This window comes from Capricornis sumatraensis, chromosome 8 (genome assembly GCF_032405125.1).
Source record: "Capricornis sumatraensis isolate serow.1 chromosome 8, serow.2, whole genome shotgun sequence".
Taxonomy (NCBI): domain Eukaryota; kingdom Metazoa; phylum Chordata; class Mammalia; order Artiodactyla; family Bovidae; genus Capricornis; species Capricornis sumatraensis.
In genome coordinates this window covers 5,877,216-5,896,669 of record NC_091076.1, presented here as the reverse complement: position 1 = coordinate 5,896,669, position 19,454 = coordinate 5,877,216, and the positions used below count along the sequence as shown (strand labels likewise).

At 62.5% G+C, this 19,454-nt stretch overlaps 1 protein-coding gene across 1 annotated transcript; it reads left to right on the top strand.

Annotated features, from left to right (window-relative positions):
- Positions 1-264: 264 nt before the first annotated feature.
- Positions 265-18,901, top strand: GRK2 (G protein-coupled receptor kinase 2). The gene is made up of 21 exons (XM_068975877.1): positions 265-381; positions 10,062-10,138; positions 11,902-11,975; positions 12,104-12,205; positions 12,292-12,366; positions 12,492-12,553; positions 13,326-13,377; positions 13,648-13,739; positions 13,897-13,996; positions 14,080-14,158; positions 14,248-14,378; positions 14,632-14,726; positions 14,800-14,907; positions 15,393-15,459; positions 15,741-15,841; positions 16,433-16,499; positions 16,581-16,676; positions 16,904-17,066; positions 17,222-17,358; positions 17,452-17,565; positions 17,662-18,901. The coding sequence occupies exons 1-21, from the start codon at positions 269-271 to the stop codon at positions 17,824-17,826; spliced, it is 2,070 nt and encodes a 689-aa protein (XP_068831978.1). The 5' UTR covers positions 265-268; the 3' UTR covers positions 17,827-18,901.
- The last annotated feature ends 553 nt before the right edge of the window (positions 18,902-19,454 follow it).

The following is a 19,454-nucleotide window of genomic DNA, read 5'->3' as shown; positions in this document are numbered from 1 at the left end:
CGGCTCCGGGGCGCGGGCGGCGGCGGGCGGCGGCGGCGGCGGCGGCGGCGGCCCGACTGCAGTCCCGGCGGGAGCAGAGCGAGCCGGGGCCGGGCCCGAGCCGGCGCCATGGGGCGGCGCCGCCTGTGAGCCGCGCCGAGCGGAGCCGCGGGCGCCGAGTGGGGCCGGGCGGGCGGCGGCGCCCGAGGCCGACGGAGCGGCCGGGCCGGGCCGAGCGCGCCGAGCGGAGCGGAGCCGAACGGCGGGAGAGGCCGCCGCCGCCGCCAAGATGGCGGACCTGGAGGCGGTGCTGGCCGACGTGAGCTACCTGATGGCCATGGAGAAGAGCAAGGCCACGCCGGCGGCGCGCGCCAGCAAGAAGATCCTGCTGCCCGAGCCCAGGTGAGGCGGGCGCCGCAGCCCCGCGCCCCGGCCGCCCGGGCACTGGCCCCGCGATCCCCTCAGCCCCGCTCAGCGCCGGCGTCCGGCAGCCCTGGCCGGTCCCCGGCGCCCCCGGCCCTGTGCACCTGAACACCCGGGGCGCCCCAGCGCGGGGGCTTTCCGGCTGCGCGGGCTCCCCGACCCGCCCGGTGCCCCCGGGCCGGCTCTGCCTGCCTCCCTTTCGCTTCACACACTCCGCCTGGCCCCCTTCTCCGTCAGCCCTCTCGCTTGCGCCGTGCACCCCCTTCATCCTCCTCCGGATAGCCCAGGGTACCCCCTTCCCACGGCGGAGTCCCCCGCCTCTGCCTGCCCATCTCCCGGGGCCCGACTCCCAGCACCACCCCCTTTGGGGTTCCACCGGCCCCCACCCTGGCCCCCTCGGGTGGGCCCTTCTGTGAGGTTCGGGGCAGACCAGTCTTCCGGGGATCTTCCCCGGTCTTCCCGCGGGCTTGGAGTGGGAATTGAGAGTACTCTGGGGGCTGGGGGAGCGGTGGGGAGCAGGGTCTGGTGTGCACCCCATGGCTCTGTCCCTCTCCCCTGGAATTCCTCCTCTGGCGAGAGTCCTGCCTGTGGTACCCCAGGGGTGCTGCTTGCCACGGGATGTCCCAGCCTGCCTGCAGCAGCTGGATCACAGCTGCCTCCTCTCTGTGAGATAACTGACCTGATACCCAAGTTTCACCTGCTCAGGGTTTAGGCGCAGGAGTGGACAGCATAGGAACGCTAGCTGAGGCTGTCCAGCATGTTATGGCTTCGAGAGTATTTTCCCATCCCTTGAGCCTCGCAACAACCCAGGGGGCCAGTCGGTCAGGTGTGGTTTTGTCTCCGTGGAACAGATAGGGAAGCTGAAGGCCCAGACATGAGTGGCCTGCCCAGTGTCACAGGTAAGCCAGGGTGACGCTGGGCCACCAGAATCAGGGCTTCTGGCTGTGGTTCCACGTTGGGTGCATCACTCTAGCCTGAGCCCGGGCCTGGCCATTCTGCCTGAAGAGCCACATGCCCCGCCAGCCAGGACCCTGGGCCCTATCCTAGCCGTCTTGGTCTTATCATGTGACTTTGGGCAAGTCCCTTCCCATTTCTGGGCCTCAGTTTTCTCATCTGTGAAATGTGGACGGTGTGAAATAACGGCTGTGACTCTGTGGCATTCTGAGTGAAGCGGGGCCCAAACGGGCTTGGGGGGCGGTGGGTACCGTGCAGACGTCTCCAGTGCCTTTCTCCTGCCTGCTCACTGGGTTTCAGATTGACTGAGCACCAGGCCTGGGAGAGGAAAATTGGTCTGCGTTTTGCAAAGGCCGTTAGGGCCCTTTTTTTCTAAGACAGTTGCAATCAGATTTCTCAAAACAGGAACCAGACTGACTGCCAGCCGGGGGCTGTCCGGGGAGCAGCGACAGTTAGAACAAAAATGAGTTCAGAAATGACAAAGCCACGAGGGAGGAAATGGGGGAGTTGGCCTCTGGGGTGCACAGCGGCTCTCCTTGGTGGCCACGGCCTCGAGACCCTCCAGCAGGTTGGACTTCAGCAAAGCGTGAGGCGGGGCTCTTTCTGGAACTCTCTGCGTTTGGGTAATCTCGCCCCAGAATGCATTGCTGGCGGTGGGGCCCCGCCTCGGCTTGGCTCTGCAGGTGTTAGAACCCTGAGAAACAAGATGTTCCTCTTTTTCTGTCCCCATTACACCCTTCGTATCGACTGCGTTGAAAGGAGTAGTGGTGGAAATCATGATAATTTATTTATTTCTGACATCTGTCATCTCAGCCGATCCAAAAAACCAGCCCGCGAGGTTGGCAAGGCCATGTCTTACACGTAGTAGTTGCTCAAGAAATAGGACCGCCTGGTGTCTGAAAGCAGGGGGGCTGTGAGGTTGAGGGGAGCAGCAAGAGGCCGAGAGCCAGGGGTCAGGGGTCCTCAGGTAGGCTCGCCACCTGGCGGTGCGACCTTGGGCGGATGGCCAGCACCTGAGAGGTGCACTCGGGGCACCTCTGCACACCCCCTGGGGCTGATGCCTCTTGCCCTGAAGACTGTTACGAGTGTATCTTACAGTTGCCAGTTTGCAAAGTGCTTTGTACCCCATTTTATCCTTTTCACAGCCATAGGAAACGGGCACAGCAGGTGGTATTTCCCCACAATAAGTCGAAGCACCTGAGGCTTGGAGAGGGGAAGAGACTTGGTTGCAGAGGCGAGGTGGTGTTTGAATTTGGGGTCTCTGGGCTCCCAGGTGCTCTTTCCCCACTGTGCTTCCTGTCTTCCACACGCCTTTCCAGACCTCTGCACTTACCCTGGTCCTTCTCTTGAGGAATGTGTGCCAGCTGGCCCCCCATGCCCAGGGAGGGTGGCCTGGAAGCCACAGGGCAGACCCCGCTCCATCAGCTGTTTTGGTTCACAGGGCCCATCCCCCTCCCCGCCTGGGGTCACATCTTCCCCTCAGCCACGACGTCGGGGTCAGGGAGGAAGGCCATGGTTTGCCTAGGACAAGGTGCCATTTGGAGCCGTTTCCACCTTGGGGTGGTCCGTCTTGGCAGCCTCTCTGCGGCTGGTGCCTGGGTTGTGGCTTGGCTGGGAGCTGGGCTGGCTCACAGCTCTGACTTCTTGGGGCTGGGGAACAGGAGCTGTTGGGCACAGGGCCACTTCGAGTTGGCACAGGGGCCTCCCCTTCTGTCCCCCTATAGAATCCAGAGGAGACGGACTCATTTCTCGCCCTTCTGGCAGAGGGAGGCAGCTGTGTGGCAGGAGTCCCGAGACCCGGCTTCCAATCCCGCTGCAGTGCCAGCTCACCTGGGCCCTAGGGATACCCCTTATCCTGGCCGAGCCTGCCTCAGTTTCCACCTCGGTCCAATGAGGGGGCTGCCCTCGACCGATGGACCCCCCGACCCACACACCCCCGTGCTCCTTCGGCTCTCGGGGTCTGGTCAGTGCCGGTCTCCCGAGAAGCTGCTGTCTGTCTTTCCCAGCAGCGGCCACGGTCCCGTAATGATCGTCATTTGCTTAATACCACGGAGGCCTCATGTAATTAATCTCTGGGCTCCTGGCAGAGGAGACCAGCCTGGGTGGTCCCGGGAGATGCCCAGCTCTCCCTGGTGACTGCAGCAGCCCCAGTGGCAGATGTCAGAGCCGGGTGCCTCTTGCAGCCTCTCCTCTCGCCTCTTTCTTTCCTGGTCCCTCCCCCCGCCGTGAATTTCCTTCTTCCTGCCCTTCTCTGGCTTCCCTGACTCCCAGACCCGCCGCTCTTCCTCCACCGCTTCTTCGTTCCTGTTAACTCTTTGCTCCCAGGACTTCCTGCCCTTGGTCTGCGGAGGGAAGACGCGCAGGCGGTGGTTTTCTTGCTTCCTCCTCCCTCCGCTTCTCCATCACCAGCAGAAACCCTGCTGCTTGCAGCCTTTATCCCTTACCCAGAACGTTCCGCTCCAGTAGCAGCATTTTCCCACCCTATCCCACCGCCTCCCGCCATCCCCCGCCTCTGAAAACAAGATTATCTTTTAGGGCACTCATCCCCTCCGGGTCTTTGAAGCTCCCCCCCACCCCCACCCCCGCTCTCCCCAGGAGTGGGTCTCCAGGACCTCTTTCCCCATCTGTTCTCCTTTCCAGATCATAGGGTTTCACATTTTTGCCATTAAGTTGCTCGCCTGCCTGCCATCTCTCAGTAGATGGATTCGAAGGGAGCGTGAGTTTGACAGGTTGGAATCTGTGCGGGGAATCTGGGCTCTGTCAAGCCAGGAATAACGTGCCCTATTAATGCACGATCAGTCCTTAGTAGTAAACTCCCGGTGACGTCAGGTGTAGGCACAGTCTGGGGCGGCGTTTCCTGCCCGCCGCGGGCACCTGGGGAAGCTGTGCAGAGGGGCTGGGCTGTGTGCACACAGCTGGAGCCTCCAGGATATTATGTTCCTGCCTCGGAACAAGCAGCAGAAGCCAAGAAGACCTGAGAGCCTTTGAAGAACACACAGCCTCCATCACACCTGCCCTTATTTATTATTATTATTTTTTTGGCTGCACTGGGTCTTAGTTGGCACACGAGGAATTTTTGTTGCTGCATGTGAGATCTAGTTCCCTGACCAGGGATCGAACCCAGGCCCCCATGTGTTGAGAGCGCAGAATCTAAACTGCTGGGCCACTGGGGAAGTCCCACACCTGCCCTTCTTTTTCCCCTTGGCCCCAAGGGACCAATGTCCTCTGCTGATCATAGAAAACAGTTATACTCAAGTTATCCCTCATCTGTTTCAAACAGGAGATACTGAAAAATGAGACGTTTGGCTGCAGACTTTTCTAAGACAGTAACCTGCCCTCTGCATTGCTGCTAACAGGCAGGGTAGTGTCTCGACTGGCTGAAGAGCAGGGTTTCCGAAGTGGGTTTTCTGATGCTGACGTGTCTGCTGCTCTGTTCTCTGAGCAGGAAGGCCATTCTGTGTTTGGGGTTCAGGATAGCTCTCTTCCTGGGAGTGCAGGGCAGGGAGCCCTGGAAGTTGTTCCGGGTTTGTTCTCATGGGCTGAGAGCAGTGAGTGGCGGGGTGCGACAAGGCCACTGGAGTGTCTTTTCCCACGAGCTGTCACTTTGTGGCCGCCTTGCCTCGGTGAGCTCGTGGGTGCGGTGCCCCGTGGTGTCATTTCTCTTCCCTGGCCCCGGACTTGCTCCAGAGCTGGCCGATTTGGTCGCTGTTTCCCATTTGGTATGCGGTCCCTCCTCGAGCTCTGAGGATGCTGTCAGCCCCGAGGAGAGTCATTGAGCAATATTCATCAGAAGCCCCTGAGGACTTCCTCATACCACTTGGCACCATGGTGCCAGGTTTCCTGGAAATGCCCCAGAGGAATGCCCGGCCGGCCGTGGCGACAGCCTCTGGTCTGCTGGCTTGCCCGTCGTCTCTCCCAGAGCGTGTCGCTTCCTGGGGTGGCTGCCCCCGAGTGCAGAGCCCCCAGGCCAGCTTGCACTGTGGCTCTAGCATGCTGTCACTCAGGAGCACAGGAACCATGGCCCCTGGTCCTGCCACATGCCAGCTGGGGCTGCCCCAGCCTGATCGGCGTCCACAGCCAGGGTACAAGTCCAGGGTCCCCTGGGACCCTGCGCCCAGCTCTCCCAAAGAGGCTGGGGGAGGCCCCCGCCTGGTGGGGGGCCCTTTCTCAGGCGGGGACTGGACAGTTTCTTGCCGCTGGCTTGGTTGGGACTCAGGGCGTGCCGCTTCTCAGCTTCTTCTGTCCTCGATTTCCTCACCATCAAGATGAGCATGTTTGCTCTCGACCCTGAGGTCCCTCCCCATCCACACAGGCTGCGGTCTATGACTCTGAGTGGGCGTCACCTGGGAGGCCACTGTGCCATGGAGTGAGGGACTTAGCTCTCCCCTTGAACCACGTGGTGCCAGAAAGTGCCGGAAGCTCTCCCCCCTCAGCCCTCACCCTGCCGCCCCATCACCCCAGCTGGGGTGAGGGGCCGGAAGTGCTGTCTCCCCGGCCGCCAGGCAGCTCCTACCCGGGGGCCCTTGCTCCTGGCAGGGCAGGTATTGGGCTCTGCCGTGGGGCTCCCCGGGCTGGTCTGTGAGCAGAGTGGAGTTCCAGCCCTTCAGGCTCGGGGAGAGGCTCACAGGTGCAGCCCTGGGTAAGGGTCCCATCGTAGCCCCACTCCCTGAGGACGTGGCAGGTGTGATCAGATTCTAGAAGGGGGGCTCCCGCCAGGAGAAGGAGGCCTGATGCGACAGGCTGCATTCTCCTATCGCCGTGCGCTCTCTGCCTTTCTCAGCAGTCAGCTCGGTGCTGGCGATTCAGCGTTTGTTGACATCCTCATTTTACAATGGGGGAAGCTGGACATTTAAAGTCTGTAACTTGGCCTGGCCTCTGGGAGGGAGGAGGGAAGAGCCATTTGGAGCCCAAGCCTGGACACCGGGCAACTGCAGGAACCAGGGCGGCCGAGCCCCTTCCCCCGAGAGGCTGGGAGGTGGATGGTCCTTCGGAGGCAGGGACGGAGGAATGATGCAGGCACAGGGCTCCTCCAACAGCCCGACGTCCATCTGGGGGCCCGCACGCTCCTGGATATCAGAGTCATTGACCTGGGTGGGGTCAGGAATGCTGCTGTGGGCCCATCGCCACTCAGACTCCACCAGTATCAGGGCGCGGGGGTAGGAGACAAAGGTGACCCAGCCCAGGAGGCCGCCACCACCTCCCGTGCCAGCCTGTACTTGCCACCCTGGCAGGAGCGTCCCCCACGACACGCTTTCCTAACCTGCCAGCTCCCTGGGCCCCAGCCCCATGGGAACAGACAGGAAACCCTAACGTTGCTGCCTGGAGGCTTCCCCTTCAAGGACTGCCGAGGTTGACCTCGTGTTTGGTTCGGGTTGGGGTTGGGGGGGTTGTTTATTTTATTTAGAAAACATTTTTTTCTTTTTAAGGAAGAAAGCGAAGTGCTGCGGGCTGGGAAGAATGCTGTGGCCATCCACCCCGTGCGGTCTTCCGAGGGAGGCGGGGTCTAGCTTGCTGTGCCCAGGGCCCAGCCGGCAGCAGGCAGAGCCCCTGGGAAGGAGGAGGAGGCCTGTGCCCAGCGTGGTGCCCAGAGAAGAGCTGCTGGCTCCGCTGGCTCTCGGGCAGGCCCTTGGAGAGCCCGTTTCCCTGGTCTTGGTGTCCAGCCTATGGGGCCCCGCAGAGGGAAGTGGAGGCCCTGCTCTCAACTGGGCATTCCCATCGTGTGCCACCGTCGCTGAGCCTGGGCCAGTCCTGCTGGTTCCTGGGGGGTGGGGAGGAGCTTCTCCGTGACTGTTGCAGAGGCCATACCCAGCTGCCCCACGGGGTCATCTGATAGGCTGGTGTTGCTCTGCCTGTCACCCACACCTACCTGTCTCTGGACGTGCCCCTGACCACCCCTCTGACCGTCCCCCTCCGTGGAGGATCAACATTCTGTGATACTTCGTCTCTCTTTCTTGCTCGTTACCATCCCCTTCCATAGACCAAGAGGTCCTGAAACCCAGGAACGGGATGTGGACACAGAGACCCAGGAGCCGAACCACAGAGCGGTTGAGGGCCCAGCCCTCCTGTCCGCCTCCCAGGAGAAATCTGGCCCCTGTGGGGTCCCCAGGGCCACACACCCCCTCCTCTCGTGGACCTGCTGAGCCTCCATTACCTTGGACTGGGTCCCCCTGCTGTGGTCCACCCAGCACACCGCCCAGCGTGTGTCCTCGTCCAAACGGGAGACCCTGAGCTGCCCTCCGCCAGGCTGGGGGCTGGAAGGGATGGGCGCACACTGCAGCCCGCAGCCTCCCTGGGCTCCCTCCCATCTCTAGTCTGCAGGGCAGGGGCTGGATCTTGCTCAGTGTCACAGATTTTTAAACTCCTGATGTATGTTAAGTGCTTGGGTGGCCTTGGGGTTGGGTCTTACCTCCTGAGTCCCTGCAAGTCCCACAGGGCCAGGGAGCCGTGCCCTTGGCGGAGGCTGGTGGTGACTGAGAGTAGGTATGTGGCCCCCAGGAGGGAGGCTGTGCCAGCCTGGCTCAGGGCCACTGCCCAGCCTTGGAGTCCCCACGGCCGTGGAGGGCGTCCTCGTTTTCTGGGACAGAACCAGCTCTGAAGTGGTAGCTCAGGGCCACCGGGCCCCTGGCCCTCAGCTGGGGCTCTTGTTGGCCGGAGTACAGGATGGGGACGCAGAGGGCCGTCTGGGTCATCGGCACCCTGCTCTCCTGTTGGAGACAGTTCTCAGGGAGGGTCACAGGCCATCTGGGTCATCGGCACCTTGCTCTCCTGTTGGAGACAGTTCTCAGGGTGGGTCACAGGGCCTCTGAGCTCCTGGGATCGAGGCTCCAGGTCTGTGCTCACAGTGGGTCTATGTGCACCCCCGTTGCCTTGTGTGGCTCGAGTGCAGGCGAGGGCCTGGCCAGGTCAGGGCTGGACCTCCACCCTAACTCCTCAGAAGGGAAGGGCAGGAGTTACCCCACCTGCGAACCTAGGTTAGGGCTAGGGGCTGGGCAAGGTCTGCTGGTTATGCTGGCCTTCTGACCTCAGGCCCCCTATCTGATGGGGCCTCGAAAACCCCAGCTGGCCTTGTCAGTTCTGTCTGTCCGTCCATCTGCCAGCCCCAGCCTGCCCCTACCCAACCTGGTTTCAACCCTCCTTCCTGGCCCCGCGTCATCATATACCTAGGCTTCCCCCCATGGTGCCTCCGACAGAGCCCGTCCACTCACCCGCTGCCCAACTGAGCTTCCCAAGTGTGGTCTGTCGAGCCTCCTCCCTGCCCAGTGGCTCATCCCAGGCCAGGCCTCCCATGCCTGTCCCCACATCCACCACCTGCCCTGGGCTTCGCCACCTGTTGACATCCTGTTTGCATTTGAGGAACCCAGTGAGGTTCCGCCTCCTCCACGCGACCTCTCCAATGGCCCAGAACGTTCTTTCCTGCCTGAGTCTCCTCCAACCGACTGGGCCCCACGCAGTTTGTCTCATGTTGTCTAATGTCACGGAATGGCAGATGCAGAACCGGTTCCCTGGGCGGGCCTCCCCGGGGGGCAGGGCTGCATGGCGCCTTCCAGCAGGTGGTGGGCAGCAGGGCCCTGTGCTGGGCTCCACGAGACAGGCAGGGATACGAAGAGGTGGGCACACGGCATCCTTTTCACCCGTGACCTACTGGCGGCCCCCCATATCCTGAGGCCCTGTGAGCATCTCGAGAGCCAGGTGGGACCACAGCCGGTGGCTGGGCGGGACGGCAGGTGGCCCAGGAAAGGAGAGGAGGGGAGACCAAGCTGCCACTGAGGCATGAAGCCTGGCCAGGTGTGACTTTCCCAGAGCACTCGGTGTTGGGGGTGAGATAACCGGAGGCGGGGAGTGTGATAACCTGGGCTTCCGAGGTCACAGGGGCAGCCCCCGCCCCTCTGCTGCCCTGGAGGCAGCTCAGGGCCAAGGGTCTTTAGATATCAGGGACAAGGGAGCTGAGGCTTGACTTTTTTTTTTTTTCCCCCAATATTGAAATATAATCCATGTGACAGAAAATTCATCATGTTGAAGTGCTGACGTCAGTGGATTTCAGTACATTTACTGTGCGGTGCAGCCCTCATCACTGCCTAACTCCAGAACATTTCCATCACCGTATAAAGAAACCCTGGCCCATTAAAAGTCTTTTCTTCTCCAGCTTTTGACACTCACTCATAGCTTTCTGTCTGTAGATTTGCCCCTGCAGGACTTGTGGTATAAATGGATTCATATAATGTGTGGGCTTTAGTGACTGTTACTTGGTGGAACTCTCTCAGGTTGGTCCGTACTGTGGGGCACACGTACACCAGCCTTTCACTCCGTTTCATGGTCAAGCAGTATCCCATTGTGAGGATGGGCTGTATTTTCATGATCCATCATTTGCTGATGTGTGAGGCCTGGCTTATGAGGTTCGGCCAACTCCCTGAAGCTAGCACGAGGCAGGGCTGGGACCAGACTTCTGAGCAGCCACCTGCTGGTCACCCTAGCCTTGGAAGACAGAGCTTTGGTGGGCAGACAGGCTCCCTCGGGTCCCACTGGTGTGACCCACGGTCAGGTCCGACGTGGTGGCTGCCTTCCTGGAAGGGGGCTTGACACCCACCGGCAGTGCCCTCCACTCCAGATTCCAGGGAAGGAAGCAGCAACCCTCCAGGGGAGCAGGGCCAGCAGGCCTGGCGGGAGCCATGGGGGCTCCGGGTCACCACCACCCCCCTGTCTTCCAGCATCCGCAGCGTCATGCAGAAGTACCTGGAGGACCGGGGTGAGGTGACCTTTGAGAAGATCTTCTCCCAGAAGCTGGGTGAGTATGGTGGGGGCTCTGCCAACCCCAGGGCATCCGCCCCACCTCCCGGTCCGGCTGCCAGCCCAGGGGGTGGGGGCAGTAGGCCCCTGGGGCCGCCTTTATGTGCCCCCCTCTCTGCCAAGAGATCTCCCGTCCACCGTGGGGGAAGCACAGGGCAGCAAGCGAGCCCCGCTGCTGGCGGCAGGGCCGGGACCCAGCGTCTCCCAGCCCCTGCCTGTCGCCCCGGGAGGCCCCTGAAGCGGGGTGGGGGCCCAGCAGTCTTCCAGGGCCGCCAGGGAAGTTCCTCCTTTGGGGTTTTTGTTTTCGAGAGTTGCAGCTTCCCCTTGGCGCAGGCACAGCTGCTGGGGCCGTTGGTGGAACTGACAGGAAGGGGCGGGGCCCTTCCTGTGGCGCCTGCCGCGCTGTGGTCGCCCCCGCCCCCACGGGCCCTCTTTGTGAGCAACCTGCGGCGGCGGCGGGCCCCTCGGCCGCCTCCTCCAGGGCTCCGGCCTTAGAGGCGGGCACCCGGGGAAGGGGGAGGCGGAGCGCAGGGAAGCAGGCTCGGGCCGCAGACAGCTCTGACTCGGCCTTTCCGGGAGAAGGGACCTCCGCTCTGAAATGGGAGTGGCCTGGCCCGGAGGTCAGGCTTAGGGAGTCTGTGTGTCAAGGAAGCCTTCAGCGTGGGTCCCCTGCCTGGGCTGTGTGACCTTGGGCACATCGCTGCCCCTCTCTGAGCCTCACCTGAGAGCTAGCATTCTGGAGCCCCACTGTGCAAGACTGTTGGAAGCCCAGGTGCGGTGGTGGCAATGAAAAGCCCCTCGCCCACTGGGAAGCTGAGGGCTCGCGTTCCTCAAGGTCCAGCGTTGAAAGGCCCGTCTGCCCTTACCAGAAGTCGTAGCTGAAAGCTCTGGTAGAGGGGATAGGGCCCCCAGAGGTGTGCAGAGTCACCCAGCTTGACCCTGGGCACCCACGTCGGGCTACAGGGAGTTGGGACCACCCTTCCTTCTGCTGGCCCTGCAGGACTGCTCTGGGGCCCGGCCCCTGGCCCACATCCTCCAGGGTCTCCTGCACACCCTTCCTACAGCCCGTCTCATCCGCTCCCGTCCCCAGAGGCTGTGCTCTCTGGGGCCCTCTGCTCTCACCCTCTGGCCTTCCTTCCCAGGACCCGGCACTGGGCAGAAGAGCCCTGAGTTCTACTCAGGCTGCCATGTACCACCTGCCTGACAGGTCTCCCTGAGCCTCGGTTTCCCCTACTGGACCTCCCGCCCCTGTCCACCTGTTTTGAGTGGCAGCTGTGAGAGTCAGCCTGATGATGGAGGAGGGATATAAGGTCCAAGGACAGGGCACCCCCAGCCCCCACGTATCAGCCCTGGCCTGGCCCAGGCAAATCTCACTGCACCTACGCAGCCCAGCTGCCCGCTGGGTGTGTCCCCCTTCTGGGGGAGATGCAGGCCCCAGATTGCAGGGAGAGGGCAGGGGGTTCAGGTGCCAGAGTCAGCCCCACACTCTGCCTCACCAGGGTGCCTGCCACTTTCCAGCCACCATCAGAAGAAGCAGATTCTGAGAGGGGTGGGAACTCGGGCGCCCCGACCCTGAATCTGAGACTCTGGTTGGTGGTGACCTCCAAGGCCACCTTGCCCAGCCTCCGTCCGGCGCAGGGACCACCTCTGCCACCTCCTTGGCCAGTTCTGCCCAGGAAGCCCTAAGCCCACACCCCCCACCATGATTGGACAGCCTCTGTAGGGCTATGACTCAGCCTGACGCAAAACACTTGCTTTCAGGGTACCTGCTCTTCCGAGATTTCTGCCTGAAGCACCTGGAGGAGGCCAAGCCCTTGGTGGAGTTCTACGAGGAGGTGAGGCCGGATTGGCCTGGCCCTGGTGCACATGGGGAAAGGAAGGGGCTTGGGCTGCTTATTGAACCTGTAAGACAGTCCTGTGCCCCACTGGGCCGGGGCTCACCTGTGGGGATCTTGTCCTCTAGATCAAGAAATACGAGAAGCTGGAGACAGAGGAGGAGCGCCTGGTCTGCAGCCGAGACATCTTCGACACGTACATCATGAAGGAGCTGCTGGCCTGCTCACATGTGAGTGCCCCCACGTGCCAGCCTGGGCATGGGGACTGGAGGGCTGGCCCCGTGGAGAAGTCACTCACCTCTCCCTCCTTCCCCAGCCTTTTTCAAAAAGCGCCATCGAGCACGTCCAGGGCCATCTGGTGAAGAAGCAGGTGCCTCCGGATCTCTTCCAGGTGTGTGCTGGGCTTGTCCCCGCTCCCGACCAGCCAAGCGGGGGTTCCCCGCAGGTGGCACGGGTCCTGGAGCCTGGTCGGCTCCTGCTGTGGCTCAGTCACCCACCTCCCACTCCCTCTCTTAGCCATATATTGAAGAAATTTGCCAGAACCTCCGAGGAGACGTGTTCCAGAAATTCATCGAGAGGTGAGAGCGGGGCACGTGCAGGAGCAGAAGGTGGGAAGAGGTCGCTCTGAGAAGGGGTACAGATGTCCTGGAGGAGAGCAGCCAGCCTGCTTCAGTGCCCAGTGTGTGGGGACCTGGACCTGTCTATACCCCAGTGCCTGGACTCCTGAGAGGTCGCCACTCTCCCACTCTCCTGTCCCACCCTTCTCAGCACTAGGCACCTCAAAGCCCATCCCTGTCTAAAGGGAGTGAGGGACCACCCACGTGTCTTTCTCCCCATGGACTGTCTAGCCCCTTGCTGGGCCTACTGGGAATGAGAAGTATCAGGCTGGTGATAAGGATGGGCACAGGAGGACACACTGCCCACCCCTCTGCCCCCTGTGGCCTTCATGGCCAGAGCCAGCCTGGGGGGTATTCCTTGATGTGTCGCAGCTGCCCAGCCATGGCGTAGGGGCTTCACCAGGAGTGAGTGGTATGTCACTGGATGTGTGCAAGGAGGGAAACGAGATGAGCCTTGTTGTGGATGTCGTAGCAGGAAGTCGGGGTCAGGTGGGAAGATCTCACCTCTAAGTTTATCTGATCCAAGCAGAAACCCAAAGACCGATAACAGTGCTGGCATTGCCGGGACGGGGGTAGGGCAGCCCGGGCTGGCATTCTTGCTGGCAGGCCCGGAAGAGGACCCTGAGGCTTGGGAGCCCAGGCAATAGCAGTGGGTGGGGCCAGCTTGCCCCCAGTATCAATTTCACTCACTTTCTAAGGCTCATCTGAGCTTGGGTTCTTTCTTCTCTTGCAGCGATAAATTCACACGATTTTGCCAGTGGAAGAATGTAGAGCTCAACATCCATGTGAGTGGGCTGGGTGGGTGTGCAGAACCCTCTCCCTGCTGCTCCTCCCCAGGCCCTCGGGCAGTGGGGGAAATCTACCTTCAACCCCCAGGGGCGGCTGTGGGGTTGGTGCTGGGACCCCAATGCGGATGGCTCCAGGCAGGGCGGCACTTGGGAAGGGTGAGGGTGGCCCTGGGTCGGGCCTTGGGGTAACCCCTTACTGCTCCCGGGGTGGGGCCCGGGCAGCCTGCAGTGACCCCCCTCCCCCCACCCCCGCTGCCACCCCCGCAGCTGACCATGAACGACTTCAGTGTGCACCGCATCATCGGGCGAGGTGGCTTCGGTGAGGTCTACGGCTGCCGGAAGGCCGACACGGGCAAGATGTGAGCATCGGGTCCACTGCCTCGGGTGGGATGCCTGAGGGGGAGGAGGGCCCCCCCCCCGGGGTGCCCTGAGGACCGCCCACACCCCACCGCGCCCCTGGGGCCCTGCACTGAAGGTGCCAGCGGACCGACTGAGGGACTGGCTCCTTTCCCACAGGTATGCCATGAAGTGTCTGGACAAGAAGCGCATCAAGATGAAGCAAGGGGAGACTCTGGCCCTGAATGAGCGCATCATGCTTTCGCTCGTCAGCACCGGGGTGAGCGGCAGCCCGCCCCACCTCAGCCCCTGGCTCCGAACCAAGTTCAGCCTGCGCTGACCTCTTCTTTCATCCGCTCCTAGGACTGCCCGTTCATCGTCTGCATGTCATACGCCTTCCACACACCGGACAAGCTCAGCTTCATCCTGGATCTCATGAACGGTGAGTGCCTGGCCTGGCCCCAGGTGGACCTCGGGGCTGGGGGCTGGGGTGGGAGCTGAGCGCCGCCCCCTGCGGGCTGCCTCCCTCAGGCGGGGACCTGCACTACCACCTGTCCCAGCACGGGGTCTTCTCTGAGGCCGACATGCGCTTCTACGCCGCGGAGATCATCCTGGGCCTGGAGCACATGCACAACCGCTTCGTGGTCTACCGGGACCTGAAGGTGAGGCGCCGCCCCGCCCCCTCCCGCCGTGTCCCCGCCCCCTCCCGCCGTGTCCCCGCCCCCTCCCGCCGTGTCCCCGCCCCTGTGTGGCGCGCCCCGCCCTCTTCCTGGCCTGGCTCCTCCCCTCCGCAAACCCCCCACGCCCCCGACCCAGGGCCCTGTCTCTGGACACCCTTGCCTCTAGACAGCCACCCGGCTGGCATGTTGCCTCACCGGGTCCTGTCCTGAGCTGCTCACTGAGCCTCCTCCACAGCCGGCCAACATCCTGCTGGACGAGCACGGGCACGTGCGCATCTCAGACCTGGGCCTGGCCTGTGACTTCTCCAAGAAGAAGCCTCACGCCAGTGTGTGAGTGCCCCAGCCCCACGCCCTCTTCCCACACCCTCCGACCGACCCGCTCATGGCCTCCTTACTCCGCCAGGGGCACCCACGGGTACATGGCTCCCGAGGTTCTACAGAAGGGTGTGGCCTATGACAGCAGCGCCGACTGGTTCTCCCTGGGCTGCATGCTCTTCAAGCTGCTGCGAGGGTGAGCAGGCCATCCCAGGGTGGGTGCACAGGACAGAAACAGGCTCTCCCCCAGGCCAGGAAGGAGGCTGGGGGTGGCGGGGGGTGGGGGGGGAGGCTCTGCCACGTGGCTGTCAGGGGTGGCACCATCCCTGGCTTTGGCAAGGATCATTCATGGGCTTCCCAGGTGGCACTAGTGGTAGAGAACCCGCCTGTCAGTGCAGGAGATACAAGAGATGCGGGTTCGAGTCCCAGGTCAGGAAGATCCCCTGGAGGAGGACACGGCAAGTTCAGTTCAGTCACTCAGTCGTGTCCGACTCTTTGCAAACCACTCCAGTATTCTTGCCTGGAGAATCCCCAAGGACAGAGGAGCCTGGCGGGCTACAGTCTATAGGGTCGCACAGAGTCAGACACAACTGCGGTGACTTAGCAGCAGCCACTCATGCAACCTGCCTCAGTTTGCACATTCCCGTTCTCTGACCTTGGACTTTGGCCCTTCTTCCCCAGGCATAGCCCTTTCCGGCAGCATAAGACCAAAGACAAGCATGAGATCGACAGAATGACATTGACAATGGTGAGTGGAGGGTCCCAACCTGGGGAGGCTGGGTGGAGCTCATGAGGGGCCGTAGTGTGGCTAGGGTCTGCTGTGGGCATCAGGGTCTCAGCCACCAGCAGCCCACCCTCTGGCCTCCAGCCCCATTGGCTCTCCCTTCCCCACACTGTCAGAGCAAACATGCCTGCTAGGGGTGTCTGGAAGCTCTCTGTCTGCCCTCGCCTCATGCAGCCTCACGAGGCCCAGAGCTGTGATGGGGACCGGGGTGGGCCTCTGCCAACGTCCCCTCCTCCTCCCTGCAGGCTGTGGAGCTGCCTGACTCCTTCTCCCCTGAGCTTCGCTCCTTGCTGGAGGGGCTGCTGCAGAGGGATGTCAACCGGAGGCTAGGCTGCCTGGGCCGAGGGTGAGTGCTTGGGACCCCAGCCATTACCCCAGGCCTTCCTGCCCTGCTGGGTGATGTCCACACTGCAGTGTCTAGGCTTCTGCAGGGGTTGCTGGGGCCGCCTGCCCGAGCCTCCGCTCATGTTCCTCTGAGGACAAGGGCTGTGTTTTGTCACTGGAGCCCCCCACTCCGTGGTCCCAGCCTCCTTGGCAGAGTTCACAAGTTGGTGCTAGGGCAGCCCTGCCCATTGTTCCCAGGTGGAGGGTGTGTCCTGTACAGCTGCTGGGGGTGGGCGCAGACCGAACAAAGATGATGTTGCTAATGATGATGACAGCAGCTTTTTATGTTTATTAAACATTTACTAAGCACTGGGCGTGATGTTGCAAGATTCCCAGTATTAAACTCACCACAGCCCTATGCCGTGGAAACTGCTGTTCTTTCTCCCCATTTTAAAGATGAGGAAACAGGCTGAGGTTTAAGGAACTTGCCCAAGGTTGCAGAGCCAGAGTGTGGCTAAACCAGCAGTTAAACCTAGGTCACCTGTCCCACAGCCCAGATCTCACCCCCACAACCTGGGTGATGCCAAGCCCCACTGACCCTCTCTTCCTACAGGGCCCAGGAGGTAAAGGAGAGCCCCTTCTTCCGTTCCCTGGACTGGCAGATGGTCTTCTTGCAAAAGGTAACACTCCAGAGCCTGGGCCGGGCAGGGTGCTCGGGAGCTCCTCCTCGGTGCTGATGCCTAGCCCCTGTTCCACCGCAGTACCCTCCCCCATTGATCCCCCCACGAGGGGAGGTGAACGCAGCCGACGCCTTCGACATTGGCTCCTTTGATGAGGAGGACACAAAAGGAATCAAGGTATGGGGCCTGGCCTGGCCTCCCAGCCCTGAGCACGGCTGGCAGTGTCCTCTGTCCTCTGGCCCTATGAGATCCCCGTGCCAGCCCCATCTGCCTGGTGGGCCTCGGGCTCCTTCTCCCCACACGTCCCCGGGGGGTGGCCGTTGGACCAGACCACCATGTTCCGGGCCCTGCAGCCAGGCCGGCCTGTGGCTGACAGCCGTCCCTTCTGCACCCTCTTGGTGAAGCTACTGGACAGTGACCAGGAGCTCTACCGCAACTTCCCCCTGACCATCTCGGAGCGGTGGCAGCAGGAGGTAGCAGAGACTGTCTTTGACACCATCAATGCTGAGACAGACCGGCTGGAGGCCCGCAAGAAAACCAAAAACAAGCAGTTGGGCCACGAGGAAGGTGAGGGTCAGCAGCTGCCGTGGGCACCCACTGCCCGCTCTAGAGATGGGAAGCAGGCTCAGGTGTCAGCCGGGGTCCCTGCCAGAGAGCAGCTGACCCGGCACTCGCACCGGCTCGGCGGCCGGCTGAGTTCTCTCTCGCTCTCCCCGCGTCAGACTACGCCCTGGGCAAGGACTGCATCATGCATGGCTACATGTCCAAGATGGGCAACCCCTTCCTGACCCAGTGGCAGCGGCGGTACTTCTACCTGTTCCCCAACCGGCTCGAGTGGCGGGGCGAGGGCGAGGCCCCGGTAAGGAGCAGCCCGGCCGGGAACCCCTGGGGTGGGCGGGCCGCCAGGGGGTGGGGGGGCCCAGGCCCTCACCGCCCGCTTCCCGCCCTGCAGCAGAGCCTGCTGACCATGGAGGAGATCCAGTCGGTGGAGGAGACGCAGATCAAGGAGCGAAAGTGCCTCCTCCTCAAGATCCGAGGTGGCAAGCAGTTTGTCCTGCAGTGTGACGTGAGTGGGGGCCCGGGGTGGGGCCGGGGCGGGGCCAGAGTGGCTGGGGCGGGGCCAGAGGGGCCGGGCCCCGCCTAACAGCCAGTGTGCACGCAGAGTGACCCAGAGCTGGTGCAGTGGAAGAAGGAGCTGCGAGACGCCTACCGCGAAGCCCAGCAGCTGGTGCAGCGGGTGCCCAAGATGAAAAACAAGCCGCGCTCGCCCGTCGTGGAGCTGAGCAAGGTGCCACTGATCCAGCGCGGCAGCGCCAACGGCCTCTGACCTGCCGCCCGCTCGCCCGGCCGCCCTCCTGCCCGCCCGCCTTTTATAAACCTCTAATTTATTTTGTTGAATTTTTATTATTTGTTTTCCCGCCAAGCGGAAAAGGTTTTATTTTGTAATTATTGTGATTTCCTGTGGCCCCAGCCTGGACCAGCCCCCAGGGAGGGGCCCGCTTGCCTTGGCTCCTGCTGCCACCCACCCAGCCACTGTCCAGCCACCTCACCCTGCCCCCAGGGGCCTCCGCTCCTGGTGTCTCCCCCACACGGGGAGGGCAGCAGCCCCCAGCGCTCTCCCACACTTCCCCAGGGATGGTCGCCTGGAGTTGGGCCTGCTGTCCCCCCTCCCCAGCTCTGTGCCCACAGCACAGCTGGGTGGCCCGGCGGCCCCACCCAGGGAGGCTGAGGCACAAGGAGGCTACTTGAAGCTCCCACCGCAGCCCCTCCTGCATCGACTGGCACACAGGCCTGCACTGACCTGCCCTCCAGCCAGTCGGTAGATAAGGGAGCCTGTGGACTCGCTGACCCCAGCGCCTCCCACGTGACTTAGGCTCCTGCACCCTTTCTTGGGAAGAGCCCCCGTGTCACTGACTGCCTCCACTTGCACCTTCCCTGGACACAGTGGGACCTGGCCAGGAGGGTGGCATTGGCAGTGGCTGCTGCTGCCCCCACCCCAGCCCCCTCTTATTCCCACCCAAGCGCCCAGGCTCAGGGACCACAGAAAGGCACCTTCGGGGCTGTGCCACACTGGCCTCGCCTGGCCCCGAGCCCCCTTCCTCTGGGCTGGGCAGGGCCTCTTCTGCTCAGAACCATTGGGGGCTGGCCTGGGCCGGCCGGACGGCACAGTGCGAGGGGCGGGTGGGGCAGCCCTCCCCACTCCAGGTCGCTCAGCGCGCCCCTCGCTGTCCAGCCCCACATCCTGTCAGTGCCACCGCCCCCAGGGCGCCACCTCGCCCGCAGCATGCCCCCTCGTGCCAGTCGCTGCCATGTGGTGTCGCGCCCTCCCCCGGGGTTGGGTCGGCGGGCCCTCCCCTCCCATCTACACTCCCCGGGGCGTTCCTTTGCCGATTTTTGAATGTGATTTTAAAGAGTGAAAAATGATACTATGCGTTTTTATAAAAAATAGTGCCTGACTCCTTGGCTATGTCAGACTGTTTTTGTGCCTGAGGGTCATTTTCAGCCTCCCCCCGGGGTGGGGCCTGAGGAGGGAAGGTCTTGGTGGCGCCAGATGTCCTCTGCCTCCAGGGCAGGCGCTCACAGCCTGGGGAGGGGTAGGGGTGGCTCGCACCCTGCCTGTCCCATCCTGGGGGAGCAGAAGCGAGTCTTCTGCCCACTGCCTGGGAAGCAGGAGGAGGTGCCTGCAGGTTCGTGCTTACTGTCCTGTTTGGACTGGCCGGGCATCTAGCCCGCCGGGGCCCACACTGAGGGCACTGCTGTGGACAGATGAGCACCTCTGCCCTGGGGGCCACACACGCATCCTCCGGTCTCAGCCTCTGGCTTCAGCCTAACCTCTGGCCTTGCAGCTCAGCCTCCAGTAGAGGTCCTTGAAGCCTGAGTGATCCCCCAGCACCAGGCTTCATGTACCCAGAGGCAATGTTCAACTTTCTTCTCTGCACGGCTCTGCCATCTAGG

Coding starts and splice junctions, on each gene's coding strand:
- GRK2 (XM_068975877.1), top strand. CDS start 269: ATGGCGGACCTGGAGGCGGTGCTGGCCGACGTGAGCTACCTGATGGCC. Junction 10,139..11,901: donor GATCTTCTCCCAGAAGCTGG/GTGAGTATGGTG, acceptor ACTTGCTTTCAG/GGTACCTGCTCTTCCGAGAT. Junction 15,842..16,432: donor CTAGGCTGCCTGGGCCGAGG/GTGAGTGCTTGG, acceptor CTCTTCCTACAG/GGCCCAGGAGGTAAAGGAGA.